The sequence below is a fragment of the Camarhynchus parvulus genome, chromosome 8, assembly GCF_901933205.1.
Source record: "Camarhynchus parvulus chromosome 8, STF_HiC, whole genome shotgun sequence".
NCBI classification, from domain to species: Eukaryota; Metazoa; Chordata; class Aves; order Passeriformes; family Thraupidae; genus Camarhynchus; species Camarhynchus parvulus.
This window is the reverse complement of record NC_044578.1, coordinates 17,879,151-17,900,556: the sequence shown is the minus strand read 5'-3', so window position 1 is coordinate 17,900,556 and position 21,406 is coordinate 17,879,151. Positions and strand designations below refer to the sequence as shown.

Here is a 21,406-nt window from a genome sequence, read left to right as displayed (position 1 = left end):
GTGATTCTGGGAACTTGAAGATGTCATTCTTAATCTTCCCCAGGAGGAAAAAATGCCGGTTAATAAAGATTAAGTCAAAAAACAGACACAAAATCAACAGCTGATAAAGCGTTTGTCCATCCTGAAAAATAATTAAAAATTTATGAAGTAGAAATGGAGGTACAGTTTTAAATAGCCTAGCTCAAAATAGCATATGTACCACTTTAAAAAAATTGCATGGGAAATTTGATACTCTAGTATTAGATAGCTTAATGAAAGATTGCTATGTCACTTTGCTTTCAGTAGCCATGAGGTCTTTTTTTAAATGGGTATCCTAAGCTTAGTGTTATGTATTCTGGTGAACAAAAGGAATGAAGCTGAAGTCCTTTAGAATTCAAACATAACATATGTTAATTAGTCACCTACAAGAGTGGGCAGTGTTGGCCTCAAGGTACTGCCTTTCTGGCCTATATTTTTAGCATTGGATGAATAATGCTTTTTTGTCACTCTAAAAATTAAAAAAAGTCAAGAGTCACACTTCAGCACATTTCCGTTCGCATATGTCAGAAGTAACTAAGATATATTATAAGTATTTTAGCAAATAATAATAAATGTTAAAATAATATTTTCCTAATAGTTACAAGCATTTTTTTTTGTTTTAGTACGTCTGAAATCCCCCAGTTCCGTTTGCCATATGATGTAGTGAATTTTGAAGCCGAGCTTATGAAGGATCTTGGAGTGAAGGTAATGAAAAATATATCCTGCCTATGTATAGCTCAAAAAAAAAAGAACAAGAACTCTGCCAAAGATTAACAGCAAAATGTCATGCACATTAGTAAAGAACGATTAAAAGCTATGCTAGACAGAGGCAGGAAGATGCTTCCTCTTGCTCAGGGCATTTGTCTGTCTCCTGTCTGAATGCCACTAGTTTGGAAAAGGGCAATCAATAGTTCTCATCTGGAATGCCTGCATGTGATTAATTGTCTGTAAGAAACAAATTCCTAAATTGCTTTAGGGGTTCAATGTAGCTATTGGAATGATTTGATTTTTTTTAATCAAGTTTTTTTCATGCAAGTTTGGCACTACTTAAACCATTCATATTTGATACTTCTTTTGTTCCTTCTCCCCGAGTTTTTTTTTCTAATGGGTTATCATTATAGTCTTGCATCCAAGTTAATTTTATAATAAAATGCATTAAATTAAAGTGTTAACATGATCATCTGTTATAAACAATAACAATCTATTACTTCTTGGAAAGCAATAGTTATGCATTATTCTGTTAAATAAATGTGTGTTGTTTATAGATAATGGGAACAGTGATTTATTGTAATTTAGGACTTGAGCTGATGATTTAGATAGTATTTACAATTGTTGCACATTTTAATAGAAGTTACAAATGTACCACTGGATCAAATTTTTGAGTACCAGGAGAGATACTTTATGTTTAACACATTACTAAAACCTTCCGTGAAGCAAGAAATTCTTGGATTGAATTCTTTCATGTTGATTGTTTTTGTAAAAGCAGTAAGTAGACTGTTGTCACAAGACCTGAGTGAGAGCATTGTTCTGCCTGGGTTTTTTAAAATGCTAGTAAGATGCAAGATAAGGTTTAAAGTGCTACAGATCTGTTTTTCTACTTTAAAGCTCCCTTTGCAACCCTTGCAAAGACTGACAGAATGGCAGTTTAGTTAGGGATGGTGTTAAACAGAGCACTGAGACACCTTTAGACAAAACTGCTGGGCATAGACTCCTGGGACTCCTCTGCCAACCTCAGTTCCCAGGGCTGTGTGTTATGACAAGGTCTCCAGAATGGACTGATAGAGCCACCATGTCATCTTGACCTGCCGGTCCTCTGTGGTTCTGCAGTACAGCAGAGAATCTCAATGTAAATTTGTTTCAAAGCTCTGCCACTGGTTTGCAATTGGCCCTTTGGCAAGCTGGTTAAATAAGTACCTTAGCTTTATGCCTCTGTAAGCTGGAAATATTTTCTGGTGTTTACTTAAAGCATTTCAAATCTGTGGTGGAAGGTGCTGTGTTGTGTAAATGCCCAGTAGTGCTGTTTATTCAAGTAATTCCACTGAAATTAGTAAGAATTAGTCAGCTGGATAAGGATTACAGAGGTAGGCCCTAGAAGTATTATGAATCCTCACATAAAATAGTATTGCTATTTAAATTCCTTCATCAGGTTTTCATAACATACGTACACAACAGGATAAAAAAATGTAATGACAGTTTATGGAACGTCTTTTGTTGCAAGTGAGGATGGAGTCTGTATTGTTTTAAGGATTGCAATAGTACATGACTTTTCACCTCTGATAAAATTTATACTAAATCTCCAAAGACAAAGTAAGTCAGTGTTTTAAGTAGTGTAAATTGTATTTTACCTCTGCCTTTTTTCCCCACCGACCTGAAAAGTATACTAAATAAAATATAGGCAGATTGAATAACAAACAAGATACACAGTGACTTGAAGGCTAAACTGTTAAGATCACAAAGTAGAGAGCTTACACAACAGCACTGCATTTTGTGAAGTAAAATCACATGTGATATAAAAAACCTGAGGGAAAACATTCAGGTTCAGAGAGTCTAAGATGTGGAGATAAAAACACACATACCTACGTCAAGAAGTATGAAATATCAGAAGAGAATCACACACACTTTTTGTGCTCAAGGGCCTTGGGGTTAGGAGTGATGAACAAACGGTGTGTGTATCTCCAGTTGCATGACCTCTGCACAGGCACTGCCATCCTTGGTTTCCTGAGCACGCAGTGAGCACCATTCCCTATCTCACACTTACAGCTCCTCTAGGTGCTCAGCCTGGCCTGTGGCTGCTCAGAGCAGGATTAGTGGTGGAGAATGGCTCCAGAAAAAAAAAAGAAATGCAGCTTTTGCTTCTGGAAGCAAAAAGCAATTGATCGGAAACAAGTGTAGATTAAAGGTGTGTTTTGATTGCTGTGAGTTATTTCTTTCAATAAATGAACATCATTACTGCACTGTGGACACTGTTTCATGTCTAAATTAGAATTAACAATTGCAAGTGTAAATCAAAACTTATGTCATTCATAATTTTGAAAACCTTTGTTAGTTTACCATGCAGAATGTGCTGCTTCATTGTAATTGCAATTTTTACCAAGCAATTTTTAATTGTTTCAGATAATTTTTAGGAAAGGCCTCGCAGTGGATGGAATGACACTCCATACCCTGAAAGAAGATGGCTATAAAGCAGTCTTTATTGGAATAGGTAAGAGCTCATGGTCCCATGTTTTGTCATACTGAAATTAAAGGACTGCCTAGGAATAAACTGGAATTTGTATCTTTATTAATAACATGATGGGAGAAAGCTTTAATTTGGTGCATTATGGATGTATGGAATATAAGAAAAATTTTAAAATCACAAAGCTAAAATTAAGAGGCCTTAAGACGATTACTAAAATTTTCAGATTTATATTACAGATCTTTAAGTAATATGCGAACGTAGCCAAATGGGTTGTTTTATTGTTTGTTTAGATAGTTTAAAATGGATGAACTAAAAATTTGCTTGTAATTAATTGCCATACTGGCCTAGAGTGATACACAAGTTTAGTTTTCAATTTTTGCGAACAGCTTACTACACCCACACAATTACTGAGTCTATATGTAAGCCAGTGATATCATGCTTGGTTGCTTTTTTTCTTTCATCCATATAAAATGTGCCACATCCTTCAGATAGGCTGTAGTGAAATGTACTTATGGAGTGGGTTAACAAAATAAGCTGATTTTGACTTGTACAAAACTGGCATCATAGGTCTGTCTTTTCTCATATAGTAGAGAAGTCCTACACCTCTCTGCTGTTTGAATCATTGCTTCTTTTTAATGTTAGATTAGAATTATTATCCATTTACAATTATTTTGAGGTACAGCTGGACCCATTGCTGCCATATGATAGGCATGTTGAGCAGGCATTGTCTACAGTTGGTATGAGGCTTAATGCTCTTTATTGATCTAGACGTTGCCTAAGTGAACATAATAGGAAACAAGTTGTCCAACTGTTCCTCCTTCCTATTATTGATTACAGAGATGTAATTCTTAGTGCAACGACAACTGTTGTTTACCATCTGGTTATGCAGCATAATAAGCTTTGCAGGTCTATTCTGTTGTGTAATGATAGCACAGAGTGTTGTGATTTATGTAATCCTAAATCCTCACATTGTTAGGCAACTTCCATGTAAAGGAATTCTGATGTATCATATTTTGATGTAATTGTATATGAGGCAAATGGTGTGACTTATATTTTTTATTGTTTTCATCTGTGTCTTTCAAACCACATTGCAAAATCTCACCAATGAGGAATTAATTCATAAGCATTTGTTTTCTGTGAGTCTAGCACTTAGGAAAAAATTCAGTCATTTTTTTAAACATATCAGCATCGTTCCTCTGCATTTCTGACTCAGAAGCTTAGAATAACAGTTCAGCAAAAATGACCACTGAGCACTTCACATAGAATTGGAGTGTTTGGTTTATGTATCTGGGTTTATTTTCTGACCTTAATAAAGCTATGCTAATATAAAATATTTTTGGTTAGAAATATATATATATATATATATATATATATATATATATATATATAGCAACAGAGAAGATTTTTCCATACAGATATTAGGTAAAGGGACACAGCCAGAGTTTTAATAAACAAGAGAAGGTATCTGAAGCATAGTTCTCCTGTAAAGCATGTGTTCATTGATTGTACTAGGAAACAGAGTGTATAAATGCTAATGAAGGATTATATGTACCTACAAAGTTTTGTTATTGGACACTACCTTGCATTTATGATGCCCTTTCTGTACCTGTTGTCTGCCTGTCATCTCACTTTTGCAGGACTGTGTAAGCCACTGGATAGTAAAGTGGCCTTGCATACTGGCAGGGAGAGGGGGAGGACATGCTGAGGGGTTGTGTATTTGTGGAGTTAACAATATTAATGCAATAGAGCATTTATAAGCTATCAGCAACAGCCATTTCTCCATAATGAGTCTGAACTGCATTTCTTTTTGTGTTCTTTGCCTACTAAACAAACATATTCCATGAAATACCACATTTGAACATTCTCTGAATCATAGGGGTAAAATAATTATGGAGCTACTTATATAAAATGGAAGATTTATTTTTTGTTGTAATTTGCTTCAGAATATATTTGTACCTTGATGGAAAAGAAATATGGCAGTTTTAAATTTTCCCTGTTAGTGGAAAAAAGAAGTAAATGAGTGTGTAAAAGAAAATGAAATCCCTGATAGGATGAGTACAGTGTGAGAGGACTTTTTTGCAGCAATGTGATTTTTGAAGAGTACGCCTTTAGTCTTGCAAATGAGTTGGAATTCAAGATTTGCTCAGTTGGGATTGTACAAAAGTCCATGTATGATTCATGAAACAGAAGATCACTTGTGAATAACCAGCTACCTGAGGGCAGGTGGAGTTGCAAAGAGAACTTTGAAAACTGTTTTTCACACAGTTATGCATCAGGGAAAATCTGTTCCCTGTGGGAATATTGTGTGTGGTAGGGAAAGTGCCCTCCACTGCAGGTTCTGTTGATGGTAAAACACAGTGACTGAGGTTTGAGCATTCTAGCCAGTGACCATGTTGAAGAGAAATGAACAGCAAAGGCTTTTGGTGAGAGCTGTTTGGACAGGTGTTAAAAATGTGCTCTAATCAGCTGTTGGCAGTGTTTCTGACAGGAGAGGTAAAGAATTCCTAAGTTCACAAAAGGATACAGGTTAACAGACTTATTTGAAAAGAATAGTAACGAGAGAGTGTGCTTTGTTTCAATTCTTTGCTTGCTGAAGCATTGAGGCTATGATGGTTTATGTTAAGGGGAAAGGTGCTCTCCAGCCAGTAGGTCTGGTATATTTAGTCACTGGCTCAAAGTTGAGAAAAATACCTTGTACTAGACTTGAAAACAAGCCAGGTGACCAGTACACGTTACCACCATTTGACAACCTCTGGGGTCTCAGCGTGAGTCACACCTTACCTCCATCTTACCTTTCCCAATTAGGCTGTGAAGACGGATGTGAAATTTGGGGTTATGAAGGCCTATGTTGAACTAGGAAAAACTAAATCCTAGGAAAACTTTCATTGTTACCTGGATAAGCAGTAAGGATCCAGCTGGGCAATGGCAATTTAAGAAGTACACCATGCTTCTGGTTTTCTCCATCAGTCACAATTTCAGATTACAGCTAACACAAGTATTAGGCAATAGTTCATCAATCTCAGTTTCTTACATCAAAATTAATAATAGACAATGGCATGCGTGATAATTTTAAAGGAACAAAAGGTAGCAGCTAAACAATGAGAGGAACAATATTCTTGGAGTCTCTACTGTGGTTTTTTTTCATTGTCATTTAAGTAGGTGCTAATTCTAAACTTAGTCTTATTTCATTGGGCAATTAAAAATGCTAATTAAGAATTAGAGATGAAGAATTAGTCCTTAAAGTTTTCATCTTAGAATTACAATTCTCTTCAGTTACAAAACTTTTGGCTTTGTTTTGTTACTCACAAACATTAATTAATAGGAATTAAGTCTCCCAATTAAACTGTCAAGTTTTCAAACCACTCTAAAAGTGAGCATAGAAAAAAAAAATCCTATCCTGTCCTGATTTGAAAGATTATTCAATGTACTCTGCCTTGAATCAGCTCTGCTTTTTGATAAGAAATGTTTGTGAAGAATTTATGACTGAGCTGACAAATCAGTTTGAGAATTTTGCTTTAAAAAATCTTGCATCAGTTGCTGCCTTCTGTAAACACCGTAGAGACTCAGGGCAACAGAGAATAAGCATGCTGAGAGCAAAAGGAGAAATCAATGGAGGGGGTGAGGGGCTGGAGGAGAGAGCACATGGTCCTCAGAGACAGCAGAGGAAGGCAGCCAGGGGTCTCCTGCGGGGAACAGAGCAGTCTGAATGCTTTGTGTTACTGTGGCTCTTCATGGATTTTCGGAGTGGAATATGATTTTTACCAATAAGAAAACCCAGAGCAAAACACGTGTATGTGTCTCTCATGGCTATCAGAGCAAATACAGAAATACCAGGCTTTTATTCCTCATCTTTCTAGAAGTTCAGCTGCCTTCTTTGGAAAACAGGATTCTGTTATTCTGTCTTTTAAGACTCCACAAAGCATTTCAAATCCTTTCTGAAAGAGAAAATACATAGGAGTTTCGTTGTAGAACTACTTAATTGAATAAAAATGAATGAACTAAATATTTAAAGGGGATTCTTCATGTGACATTCAAATGACTACATCGAAATGCTATCACCATAAACATATTTTCTGCAGACTTTACACAAACCTCTAGCCTTATTCTCTAATATTTTATCATAGCATTTACATTATCCTTAGAGAATATCAGATAAAAATATACCCTGTTGTTTTATTTGGCGACCTTTTAAGAAAAATCTTAAGCTCTCATTCCCAGAAATTGCTTAAACACTTTAACTTCAGTGTTTGTAGATTTAAACTTGCAGCACTAAGTTTCTACTTAACTTCTCATTGAGTAATGAAGATTGCTTCTTTATTCCTCCATCTTCTGCTGCTGAATTGTGAAGTTAGTTTTATTGTATATGGGTATTCAGAGGTCTATTAAATACTGTGAAATGGTGGGTTAGGTGAGTGTACCAAGTAAATCTAAGCAGATTGTTGTTTGAATGTATTCTAAATAGCATATCCTGCTTACAAGGGTTAAAACTGTACATAAAAAAAAAGAAAATACATGAAATTCCTTGTGGGATGAACCTTTGTTGTAATTGCAGTAATTCACAGTTAATTAACATCACATTCAAACAATGATATAATAAGATCATGTCATTGATTGGAGTGAAATTACACACACACAAAAAAAGGATTTTAAAGTGCAAGCATAAATGTACCTTGTTTAAAAAAAAACTCTGTGAGATTCATTTACTCTCTCTTCCCCAAAAAGTAAGTAATCTCCTCATGCCTGTTATTATCTTCTGATTAACTATGCAGTGCCACCTGGTGTGCAGATGGGAGGACTATTACACATCAAGAGCTCTGTTCACACCCACCCACACAGATATAAACCTACATGGCAAAAAGTGAACAGATGTTCATTTTGCTTGTGCTATAGGAAAAAATTGTGCATCGTACTCCTGATTCATAAACTAAATTTGGAGGACATGAAATCTGCATATGGGACCCGTAGGCCCATGGCCAGCACAGACGTTTATGGAGGAAATATGTCATGTTCAAAATAGTTCTCATTTCAGGTTGTGAACAGACTTTTATTTGCTTGCTTCTCTGGTTTTGGTTTACCTTGTATTTCTGAGTTTTCTTTTTCTTCTCATCTGCAATTTCACTTACCTCCTCAAAAGAAGGAGTTTAGAGACAAAGTTATTTGAAAATATATCCAGGATTTATCTGTTAGTTGGTTGCTTTTCAGAGTTGATTTGTATTTCTTGGTGTTTGTGGTGTTTTGGGAAGCTGTTAGGCCCCTTGGTGAAGAGCTGTTTGTCTCAGTGGTAATGTAGCAAGTCATGTAAACAGCAGTGCAACTTGGTGAATGATAGACCTTTAGGACAGGCATTGTGCAGCCTTAGGATCACCAGTTGTGTTGTTGGATGTTTTTTCTATTGTTTTGTATTATTTTATAATTTCATAAATATTTTGACACTTTATAGATGATATAGGTTTTGCTGCAAGGAAGCCAAAACCTAAAGACAGGCAGACGAAAGACAACAACTAAGGGAGGAAAATAATACCTTGGAAGGTCGTGCAGGAAAGAATAATGTTGGAAACACAACCAGCTAGATAGTCAAAATAAATGTGTGCCTGGCATAGTTTCTGGGTTTATTTCATTGCCCCTTGTAGACAAGGGAGATGACTGTATCAGAATCTTGCAAACTTTAAGTGATTTCACCAAGGATTTTAAATGGTGACAACAATGGCCTTTTAAGCATTGGTATCCATATTCAGTTGAAGATATTAAAGGCCACACAACCAGGGAAAACACTTGAAATTGTGTTTTATTATTACAAGCTAACATATTCAAATTCATGTATCTGCAAAAAGTTGTGAGCCTTTGGTATTAGAATAATTAGAATGAAATAATCGAGATGAGTCATGAAGTCAAAGTACTTTGAAGAGTTTGAAGAACAGCAGTGGTGAAGAGCAGTGGCAGGGTCTGGGCAAAGCTAATTTAAAATATTTCATAATTGCCTTACAGCCCCTAGATTAATATTAAAATTAAATTTTAAAAATGTTTTTTAAATAAAGATTCCATGAGAAGGCCAGTGATAGATGTGTTTGCGCTTTGTACAAAACAGGATCAAAACGTCACACTGAGCTGCAGCTGCCTGAAGGGAAGTCCCAAGGAAGGTCTGCACAAGTCTGTGCATTCAAGTATAGGAGTTCTTTATAACCTGCCTCCTGGAGAGCCTTAAGCTCATGGCTCACAGCTTGGAGAATAAATGCCTCCTTCTTTAACACTACATTTCTTGTTTCATGTCCCATGTGAATAATATTCTAAATGAATTATACAATCAGTTGGTTCTAATACAAAACTTGTTCATCTTTATTATAGTCTGCTACTCTTTAATCTAAAAAGTATTGTTATTAAAAACCAAATACTTACATTATAAAAGGAATTCTCTGAAAGAACCTGTTCTTACATGCTACGGCATGGAAGAATTTGAACTTGCTGTTATTCCCACTGCAGTATCTTTCCTGGAGACCAACCATGTACATCAATCCAAGAATTTTTATGCTCGAGGCATTTTTTTCTACTGTTGACATTTGTAGTAAACTGTTATTTCAGCTCTTTAGTCCTCGGTAGTGCTCTGGATATTGGTGGAATATTCCTCTATATACATTGGAAGCACTAGGCAGTTGAAAGCTTTTAGGGCTAAGATTCACAAAACAGCTTATTTATTTTTAATAGTCTTAGGACACTTTCAAAAATACTAATAATCTGCCCTTGGGCATCCTTATAATATTCACTTGTAAATTACGCAGATTTTTCTGGTCTTGCTTACTTATCTTTCCTACCAAAACACTACTTAGCATAACAATCTCTCTTGCATATGTTTTACAAAACACTCTCCTGTCTTTTTCCATGATGCTGGACAGTCTGCCTGAAGAACTCATAATCTAAATATAATAACAAAATTAATTTGATTCTTATAGTTTTAAGAGGAGTAATTTTTTCATATTTAAGTGGATTATGTAACCTAACATTATTTAGCACTTTTTAAAATTCAAGCATATATTTTTAAGCATTTTTATGTTTGAGGTGTATAAAAACAAAAAACCAAAATGGTGATGTTATATTTTCCTATTTTGATCTTACACACTTGAATGCTTTACCCCTAAAGAAAGGAGCTGTGTTTGCTTGCCTGTTGTTTCCAAAAGTTCACTCCATTACTCAGTTACTTTTATCTTTTAGATGTGCAAATATTAATTGTGCTGTCATCTTTTTACTTCCACATTAATATTCAGAGACAGAATGAACAACTTCCTAAAGTGCAGTTTGTGAGTTGATCCATATTCTTTACTTCAGCTGAGCTTTCTGGGTTTTATTGTAAGAAAAGTGTATGTGGTTCTGTATGGGTTTAATGCAATCAGACACTTTTTGAAACATTGTTCTACCTAATAGTGTAGGAGGACAGCCATAATACAAAATTAAATAAGAGCTTTAGAAGTTCCTTACTTTCCTAAATCATGTTTACAGAAGGTAAAACAGTGGTTAAAAACTTAGGCTTGTCACATTTAATTTTTTTTTTAAAGATTATACACAAATAGAATATCTCAATCTTGCTTACTTAGTGCCAATTATTGGTGAGAAGATGACATGCAATTTTTAGTGTTAATGAATTAAGTTTTAAGCAGTCTTCCTGTCATATTTATGTCTCATAAATATAATGTTCCTGAATTCATAAGCGTTTCACTGCCCACTCAGCAACGGGTGTATCCTCTTGTTGAATTCAATTGACAAAGTTAAGACAAAACTGGATCTGTGCTGTGAATTGGTAGTACAACTTGAAAGAATTTTAGAGATTGCTTTAGAAGATCTTCTTGCTCTGCCACTTCTCTACTTCATGAGAGTGGTGCCTTGGAAGTCATTGCTGGGCATGGGCAGGGCTCAGGGCTGCCATCTGACCCCGTGGTTGTTTTGTGCTTCTCAGTTCTCTGCCTCCCTTTTCATCATTGCTCAGGAATTGCTTTGTTGGTTTATGAGCAGTTTGATACCATGAAAGGCAGTTACCTCATTTTGGGGGAAGACCCTGGCAGTGCTTGAAGCCAGTTTTGGTTCTTCATTTACCTTGGAGCACACGCACTAGTGATTCTGTTTCTGGCTGGGATTCACAGTCTGAGGGCCTTTGGAGTCCTGTTATGGCTTGCAGTGTGTGCCCAAGGGCATCCCTCACCCCCCCCCTTCAAAGTCAACACATTAATTGGAAAGCTTTCCTCTTCCAGAAGCATTTGTAAGTGTATTGTCCAATGCAGTAGCCTCCATTGTCATGGGAAGGGACATCCTCTGCCCTTCATTAGTTTAATGCCATGGACATTTTTATAGGGAGCAAATATCTGAGAAGAAAATTGTACATGTGCACTATAACAAGTAATCTTTAACTAAGCTATAGAAATGTTTATGCTGCTGTGTCTCTGCTTTTGCATATGCTGGTTTTTGAACCACTTGCTATGGTCAGGATACTTGAAAGTTGTTTCCTTACTATTCTAATCATTGCTTTTAGTATGAAATTTAAAACAACTATGCAAATGCATATATTTATGAATATAAAATGAAAGGTTAAGAGGCATACAAATATTTCTCTGGGTTTATGTGATATGTTGGTGTGTTCTATAGATTTGAGATCAAGTTTGTCATTCCTTGTGCATCAAGTCACATACATAGTCTTCTGGGTTCTTTTAATAGTGTCAAACCATATTCAAAATTTGACACTTGATGACATCATAAGGTGTGAGGTGCATGTAGTAATTAAGATTGACTTTTTGTACTATTAGAGTTTTTAGTGTGTTAGTTCTAAATTTACTGTAATTTTTTTAATAAAAATTGTTTATAAGACTAAAACACAGAAATAAGCACACTAAGTACTTAGAGTGTTAAGATAATGCTAATACAAATTACATGTTTATCTAACAGAGAGAATGATTTTCCAAATGTTGTCCTTGATGCTGTTTATTTTGGAAATCCTTGGGCTATTGTTCCTTAATTGTGCTAAAAATGTATTGAGCTGAATATAAGCCATTAGAGAAAGTTAAAATGCATTCAATAGCTAGTGTGATAACTCAATATTCCCTCAAATGCTCTTTGGTGATCAGTTTCATAGGAAGAAAAAGGAAGAATAATAAGAATTTAAAGATCAGCAGATTTCAACCAATTAATCTTTAATGTTGGTATTGTCACTGTATTGAAATGGTAGTCACCAAGTAGAAACTTGTAGTGTATTACTGCATTTCTAAGAGTTGTCAAGGTTTTGTTTGTTCCTGTTCCATTGATGTAATCGGAGATGGTGTAACTCACTTCAGATTTCATAGGATTATTTGTGTTAGAAATTATTCTTTGTTTATTTGTGACCATTGATAAGAGATGTGTATTCGGGTGTGATGTATTTGTTTAAATAGATTCTAACACTTCAGTAGATAGTAGAATGTCAGTACCTGATTGTTATTTAAAATCAAATTCGATTATTAAGCATTATTAAAGATAATTTCTAAATAATACAATATTTATAGCCTTTTCACTAATATACTGGATTTTTTTAAATGAGAAAAGAACTATCTTCTGAAGGAAACAGTTATTCTAATTTTATAAATAATCTATTGCTTAGTAGTTAGACATTGGAAATACCACAATTCATGAGTGACTTAGACATGATTTCATTTCTGATTGTTGGTAAACACAGGCTTGATGTTCTTATTATGGCCCAGCACAAATATTTTGTAGGTGAAAAATGATGGCCAAATTTTTATCTGTGAGAAATTTATGACTCTGAGATTAGCTCAGTTGGTCTGAGCATGGTGGTAATGACACCAAGTTTACGGCTTGAAGCCCTTTTGGGTCATTCACTTAAGAGTTGGACTTGATGATTCTTGTGGGTCCCTTCCACCTCAGCGTATACTGTGATCTGGAAATATTTGTTCTGTTAAACTTTATCAAGTTAGAAAAGAGTCTCTCAAAAAAAAAAGTTCTCAAAAAGACTTTACATACTTGGGCAACCACATAGCCTCTGTTTACTTTTTTTTATTGGTTGTCTCCTTACACTCAAAATTTGAGTTCTTGACTGAATGAAGTCTCTTGAAGAAAGAAATTTGCAGTTAGAGGAGATAGAGTGACCATACTGTGCATGAAGCATAAAGTACTTGGTTGTGGTCTCTGCACTAATCACTGGGGTAAAGTTCCTGCCTGTTTTCTTTCTGTAGTAGATGCTTGATAAAAAAGCTTTGTGGAAATTTGCATGAAAAAAATTTCCTTCCTGCAGTAGACAGAATGTGAAGAAATCACCACTAATTGTTACAACCTGTGCCTTCTTTGTGCACAGTTTTTTTCTGGAAATCCCAACAAAACTAAGTAAAGAAAGTTCTGAAATGTTATCACTCTTAAAATTGTAAGGACATAAGAGTCTTAATACAACCTCTACATTGATGAGTTGGTTTTTTATTTTTCAGATGTAAATATGGGCCTTTGCTGAATGTGCCCTTTATTGTATTGAGGCATAGAAAATACAGATCGTAGCTCAGTCCCTTCTGTAGACCTGCCAAGAATGGAATATGTTTAATCAACCTTGGAGGGTGAATAATCCTAGACACAAGTGTGGCATTCAACGTTCATTCAGAAAGATGTAGAATATGCAAACAAAGTGTTTAGTTAAAGGAGAGTTGAGTGGATTGCTGTTGTGGCAGGAGATGGTAGTAGTCTTTCACTTGAAGCATGCTCATTGCCTTTAATTTTTCACTTGGTTAATAACAAAAATATGAATCATGTACAGCACAAGAGATCACTGTAAGGAAGCATTGTGGCGTGATGGTCTGCTGAGGGTGACACTTTTGGGCTCTGGCTATTGGCATCCTGACTGAATTCATTCTTCTCTAAAATCATGCTGGAAGATTGAAATGGAGCCCTAAAAGCACTGTGAAAAGGACTGTAAAATGCTGTGGGGAAGCCATACTGTGTTCTTGCTGGCAAATGTTCAGGCTGTTTCTTGAAGCTATAGAGATCTTAATTCCTAAGCACTTGCAGTTGTGTAGCTCACCCAATTTCATTTCTATTCCAGCATTTTGAAAAATATGTGTAACAACCAATAGAGCAGATGAAATAACACAGATTTTATTTGGCATTATTGGCATGAATCCAGCAATATATCAATGGTCACAAGGAAGTTGAAAGTTTCTATCAGATAGCTTCTTACTCGCATTGAAACATTTTCTTTAGATTTTCCCCACCAGGATTATGCCGGTAAGGATGTATTGTATCCTACATACTGTTCACTGAAATGAAATTTTAATAGTTTATCAAAAATGAAATGTATCTTGCATAGTGCTTTTCAGATATGAAATGATCTAGACCAGAAATAATTTGCTTACATGGTTATATTTTACTTAGGTGTTAGAAAAGAGCTTTGAAGACAATTTGATTGCATTTGTGTTGCCAATTTGAAGAGCTGCCTGACTTTGTTTCCTTTGGTTCTTAAAGAAAAAATGTTTCTGCTTGTATAACACCCCTTCTAAAACTCCAAGTAGTAGGATCTGCCTTTCAGTAGGTATTTCTAATAAGCGTGCAGCAGTAGAAGGGTCAGGGACTAGCCAGTGAATAAAAGTCAAAACTCAAAATGAGGTGCCTTTCCTGTTTAGCACTGGGCAGTGATAGATACTGATAATGTTTGATTAATGAGCAGCAGACTTGCACTGGGTGAAAACATCTGTAAGAAATGATTTATTATTTCAAAGGTATTGGAAGCTTGCTGTATCTTGTAGATTCAACTGTGTGTGCCTGAATAAAATAAATGAGATGCAACATGTGAAAAATGAAAACACATTACTTGTAAAGGATATGTCACAAGCAGGGTATTTTTGTTCAAGTACACTTTGTCACTTTGGGGATTTTTTAATGTTGGTCTGAATACAAATCATTTAACTGGCTCATAAAATCAACCTAGTTGGAATTCTTGCATCTATCATTGAGACAGAAATGAGGGTTAAACTTAATATGCTGGAACATCCCTTAAATTTTTGCATTTGGCATGATACACAGCTGTTCCAACTGTACATGTGAACAGAAAGAATTCTCCTAGCAATGTCATAGGAGTGAAAAAATGTGATGATGCAAATTTAACATTGAAATTAGGAAAATTAATTCATTTGTAGAGTCATTAAAAGGTAGTGTCATTAAAGTTGATAAAGTTTCCTGTAAATATTTCTATGAACCAATGTCTGATTCTCTTCTCCCTACTCAAGCGGTGTTTGAAAATGAACCATGACTTGTAGATGGAGATTTTACTTTTGTGTACTTGCAATTTAGTCTTGTAGTTGCTGGGTAGTCTTTTAGCCTTCCTTTGTTTATAAAGTGACCTTATTCTGTGCTATGAGTCAGTGGCTGTCGATCTGGTGTCAGGTCCCTTGGTTCTGTTCAGAGCTGCCATGGAGCTGGGAGCACAGGGAGGTAATGATGGTGCAGACTCACCTCCATCAAACTGCACTCTGTGTTCAGACAAACTGGAGTGCCCTGACTCCAGGATTAGAGAAAACTGCCTTTTCTCTAGTTTGGGAAATAGAAAAGGTGGGACAGTGGAAATGTAATCTGCTCTCCAAATTTCTCTCCTTTTGCTGTGTCAGTGACTGTGGAACACTTCTCTGTAGTGGGTAATGTTTGGAAATTCTGATAGATGCTGTTTTGTAAATCTGCACCTATTGTGTGTATCTACCTTATCCACTTTCTTACTTTTCTGTTCTAATTCAGTAGACAGCTAAAATATTTTTCTTCTTGGGATTCATCACTGGTTATTTATATGTGTATAAATGCTAGTAAAAAAAAAAATTTTTTTATGTTGTGCAAAAAAAGTATAACCTGATAAAGGTCTTAAAAATGGTGTGCCAATTTTTGGTAAAATTGGGTAATACACTGCAATGTCCCTTGAACCTAAGTTCACACTGATTTGTGTGTGTAATTTAGTACTGAATAGCAAAAAACATATTTAGTTTCTTAGGGTCAAAATTGTTTATCAGAAGTTTTGTTTAAGATCTTTTTTGGTAGATTCTATTAATAGAATTTGATCTGTTCTTCATCTTGTTTTGATCTTACAGGGTCTGATATAGTGGGAGTTAAAGAATAGGAAAAAAATAATCTTTATCTTCAATTCTTTTTCATGTTATATCTGAAATAGAAAGAAAAGGAAATTAATCTTGTCCTTGGACTGTGCCTCCAGCCAGTTCCTTAGAGTCCTTAAGTAATGTCATAGCTTTGAGTTAGAAGGTTCTCTTGTTCATGGAGAGGTTGCCTCATCCTCTCATCAGGCCCTAGAAGTTACTTTTTTTAAGATGTACTAGACAGTTAAAGCTATTTTGAAAGTGGAGGGCGTCAGGTTTTGCTGTCACTGGATTTCATGAAACAGAGCTCCAGCAGTGACAGCTCCCTCTCTTTAATGTGGAAACCACAAACTGACTACATTAAAGGAGTGACCTTTCAACCTACAAAATGAGTGGAGTTAGAGCAGCTTGCCAACTATGAGTTCTTGGTTGTATCTCTGCAGCAGGTGCTAGCCTAGAGAACATATGGATCAACAGCTGGATACAAAGTCTCTGAGCACTCTCAGGATCCTGACCCATTTGTATTTACAGAGGGAGAGGGGAAAAAAAACCCCAAAATCCAAATCACCAAACCTAAAGAGTAGATAACTAGAATTTATAGTGCTGCTACATGGACGTTGCAATAATTTAGTCGAGAAGCCAGATTGAAAGTTCAGAAGCAAAAGCTGTCAAAAACATTGTCAATGTGGTAATTTCTGCACTGAAAAATCTGGATCCAGATTCTTTGGTCAGGCAGCTAAGTCTATAAGCAGTGAAGCATGGAAGAGGTCAGATCTGCTGCAGGCCTATTTGCAGGTTTCTTTTGTAAACAGTATGCAGAAAGCCAAGCATGATATTTTTCCCCTTGCCATGTTGTCCACCAATTTCACAAGAAAATCATAGTACACCTATAGTTAACACATCTTTTAATGTCCTTTTTTACTGTTTTGTTTAGTGATTACATGCAGCTTCTGAATTAAACTGGCTTGCTGTATTGCAGATGACCTCTAAAATGCCACTGAATTAAGGTTATGATTAAGGATGGAACTCTTAAATGCAGTCAGATTTTTGCATGCAGCATGTTTGGGTTTTTTTGTCCTTTTTTTAGTGTCTTCAATAAAAATATTAAATCTTTAATATCTTTATTAAAGATATTTTGCACAGTGAAATCTGTGCAACCTTTTGATCTGTATTATTACACAATATTTACAGCAAGTTTGATGCCTGACCTTTGTATACAAGCAGAAATGGAAAATGGAAACGGAACACCTTTTAATGGCTTTTCATTGCAGTTCTGAGCAGGAACCACGCAAAACACACTATCACTGCTCTCAGGAGTGCCAGAACTGTGCTACTACTACTTCTTGGCATGTCACCTTTTCTAAGCACTAAATACAGCTATTTGATCATCACCATTTTTTGGCAGAGACCTTTTCTTACAGGCACAAGATAACTTTAATAGTTGTAGAATAGGCAAGCAAAAAGCAAGACAACTCGAAGTTGAAAAGTCAAGTTCATTCTCCGGTTGTTAGTCTGGAAATTCAGTATTTGTTGCTAAGACTCTGCAGACAACAAAATTTGTCCCAAGACTGACTTATGGTTAGGTGACTTAGAAGATGAAGCAGGAGAATAGGAAAAGAGAAGCCTGGTTTAACAAGTTTATGTTTGCTTGATATAACTAGCAGACCAAAGAATCATTTAAGATCCTCTCTCTCCAGTTTGTCAGAATTCAGTTTAAAAAATTGATTGATTACCTTTCCTCATGTATGTGTGCATTTGTGAACATGTTGGAAAAGGACTCTGTCAAGGATTACTCCAGCTGCTGTTTTGGTTGCATCAGTGCACAAGGGGAAGGAACAGTGTCGCATGTAGGTAAGGGTTTGAATCCATGATTTAAGTTCCATGTGTTTTGCACAGAAACAAGCCCAGCTCACTAGTCAAGGCAGGTTTCCTGGTACATACTTAAAATAATTTATAAAATCTGTGGTTGAACATATTGGAACCATTTCTCATATTTTAGTTAAAGAATAGTAGAGCCTGCTTGCATAACAAATTCTGTGTCTACAAAGGAAGAATTTTCTACGAGGGCAAAAAAGTATCTCTTAAATTTTGAGATTATTTTTCACTATTTAAAAAAAGTTCACAAACTGATTCATGTATCTAAAAATGTGTTATTAGGATTTTTTGATGCCTCTTGAAGCTTCTACCCCTGTAGAATACATATGTATGTTTTATTGGCATTTTTAAATTAGAAAACAGATTCAGGACTTAGTACTTCAAATGTGCATGGAAATGAGTGACTAAGGATCCCTCCTTAAGTCAGGAGCTATTCACAGAGTAAGTAGTAGTCACAGATGTTGAAATACATTTTGCAGTCATCTTAGTGGCTGTATTACATCCCAGGGGTACACAAAAGTCCTCTACTCTAGCCACTGTTATTTTGAAAAGACAGTGATTTGGGGTCCTTCAGCTGTCATTGTTTCTCAGTGCAGTGAGACTTGGATAATAAACTGCCATATGCAAGAATTATAAACTAATGCTGCAAGATAAAGTTCATTATGCCATTGTGTGCTTTTAAAATCCTGTGCTATTTTTGCTCATGTTCTTCAGCTGGGATGGAAGTGTATCTATAACAGTATGACTAATTATCTTTACATGCATTTATCACTAAATAAACTTCACACAAGACAGCAAGATTGTTTACTTAAGTAGTATAATACTGGGAGTGGAAGACAGCTCTAGAACATAGGATTACATTGCCAGAATGGCACTATTTATTAAGCTATGATAACGCTAATGTTCCTTTTTGATGTATAGCATGTGTGACTTCAGCTGAACTTGTAGAGAGCCTTAAGGATGTTTCATTGAACATTTAGTATGGCAGCAAGCCAGAATACATTTAGCCTAAACCCAGATGACAGGTTGGTAATGAGGTAGTGATTGATGACCACTGCTTCCATATGAAAACCTGCTTGATATGCTGGGGGGGAAATGCATTGCTAGCTCTTTTTATTTCATTCTCTCTATATTAGTTATTCTTACTATGGAGTAGTAGCATTGGCTGCTGGTTATTCAGTCCTGGTTTCACTTTTGGATGAGAATTGAGTACTCAGCTGTGATTGCAGAAGCACAGCCTGATGGCTACATTTATATGTATTTCAAATCCTAATTTCAATGGATTTTTATTGTCAAAATAACTGCAATTATATCACTTAATGAAGCAGCCTATAATATTCTTACCTGCCTCTGTAATTTTACAAGTGTTTATGATTCACTTTCTGTGCCATCTAGATGGCATTGCTTTCCCTTCTGATGCAAAAAGAGAAACTTGGCCCAAAGGTTGTAACAAATGGGTCAGGCAAACAAGCCTAAACAAAAGATTGCTGATTATTTTGCCTAGTCCTGTTGAGTGCTTCTGTGTAAAGACATTGCACTCCTTATTTAGATGAGGGGCAGACTGTGGTTCTGTGCGCTAAGAAGGGTATTTAAGCCATGTCCTTCAGCCAGATTCCAGCCTGATGTCTGGATTAGCAGTAAGGGTTAGGAGGAGGCAGCAGGGGCCTGTAGGGGTTATGGCCATAGCTGTACCCAGTCAGACAGAGTGGATATTAGATGTCCCCAAAGCTGGAGGATAACTAATGGGATCACATTAAGGCCTGGTTAGAAATCACCCAGGGATGCAGCAAAGGGCACTAGGGCAGCATAAATATCTAATGTCAAAAGAGACTCATTATTAGTGTTTTCCCAGGCAGAAGTGACTTTTGGTCAGGAAGGGGCGAGGAAGCTTGTCACCCTAACCAGAGTGACATTGCACTTCTTCAGAGCAAAAATATGAGCAACAAAAATGAGGATCAGTGGTAGAATCAAAAGCCAGAATGAGGAGGTCGTGAAGCAGGGCTGGGACAGTTTCCGTTCTTCTCCTGCTGCTTCCAGAGATGTAAGGGAAGTTTTCATGCCCTCTGGAGACAAAAGTGGCTGACTTTTCAATGAGAAATGAATGCAGTATTAGAATGGCAGATTTTTGGGGTGAACATGCATTGGACCCAAATGAAGGAGTGAGTCCAGGAGCATGCAAAGAGCTAAAGTAATCAGTAATACCTCTTGGTGAAAGAGAGAGTTCTTGTGGAATTGCATTAGTCTACACGTGTAAAGGAAAGGGAGAAAGGAAAAAGGACAGCCACAGTGCTGGGCTGGATTCAGATATGCAGAGCAGAAGTTTATCTCTGGATGGAAATGGAAAATGATTATGACAGGAATCATCATCTGGTCTATCAAGGTCATTTAACTTCCACAAAATTAACACTGTTTTTTCTTACTAAACCATACCCCTCTGATGTTTTCATTCTTCTTGTGGCTTTCACTTTTACACTTAACTTGCAATCTTTTTTGCAAACCTCTGTTTATTGCATGGTAAGTTCTTTGACGAGCACTGATCATCTATTTCTGTTTGGCAGGTACCCACATCCCATGTGTTCAGTACCAGAAATTAGTACCTTTTAACTTAAATATGTCATTGATTTGAACTTCCCATTCATTTGGCACTTCCATTCCATAAATTCCTGTGTATAGCTGTAGCATCCCCAGGCAGGCGTCCTGTGAGCTGCAGAATTTGTCAATTCAAGAGAAAAACTGCTTTCTTTTGAATGTTTTGAGCGAGTTTGTCAAGTGTTCGCACCTATAGAGTGTCCTTAATTGAGACAGCCGCATTTTTTGTTCACTGACCAGTGACAAGATGGAACATCTCCATTGATTTTTACCCTCTTCCTCGGAAGACCTTACTTTTAACAAGTAGTGGCAAGTGAGGACATAGTCTTTCAGTGGAGATTAATGGCCATATGGTGTTGTTGCTTATACACTGGAAAGCTTAGTTATTTACTGTAAAATCTGACTCAAAATTCTATACGCAAATCAGAAACTCCTACTTGGTTTGTTTCCATAACAACACACTAAACAACATCAATCACTTATAGTAGAGCTCCACACTCCATAATTAGGGATGCAGTTTTAAGAAGTGTGGGAGGAGTTCTGTAAAGTGTTTTTATGTTAAAAACAACATTAAGCCTTGTTCTCACAAAAGCTTATGCACAAACTTCACTTAACAGAATGTAATTAATTCCATTGGCATTTATGGTATGTCTCCACAGCTCTG

The 21,406-nt window shown here is 36.1% G+C and overlaps 1 protein-coding gene across 2 annotated transcripts in view; it reads left to right on the top strand.

Annotated features, from left to right (window-relative positions):
• DPYD (dihydropyrimidine dehydrogenase) overlaps positions 1-21,406 on the top strand; it is a 332,821-nt gene that overhangs the window by 113,056 nt on the left and 198,359 nt on the right. For both annotated transcript variants that reach the window (XM_030953352.1, XM_030953353.1), the window contains 2 exons: positions 642-723; positions 3,133-3,220. In XM_030953352.1, the coding sequence (XP_030809212.1) occupies positions 642-723; positions 3,133-3,220 (170 nt within the window). The remainder of the gene's footprint in view (positions 1-641; positions 724-3,132; positions 3,221-21,406) is intronic.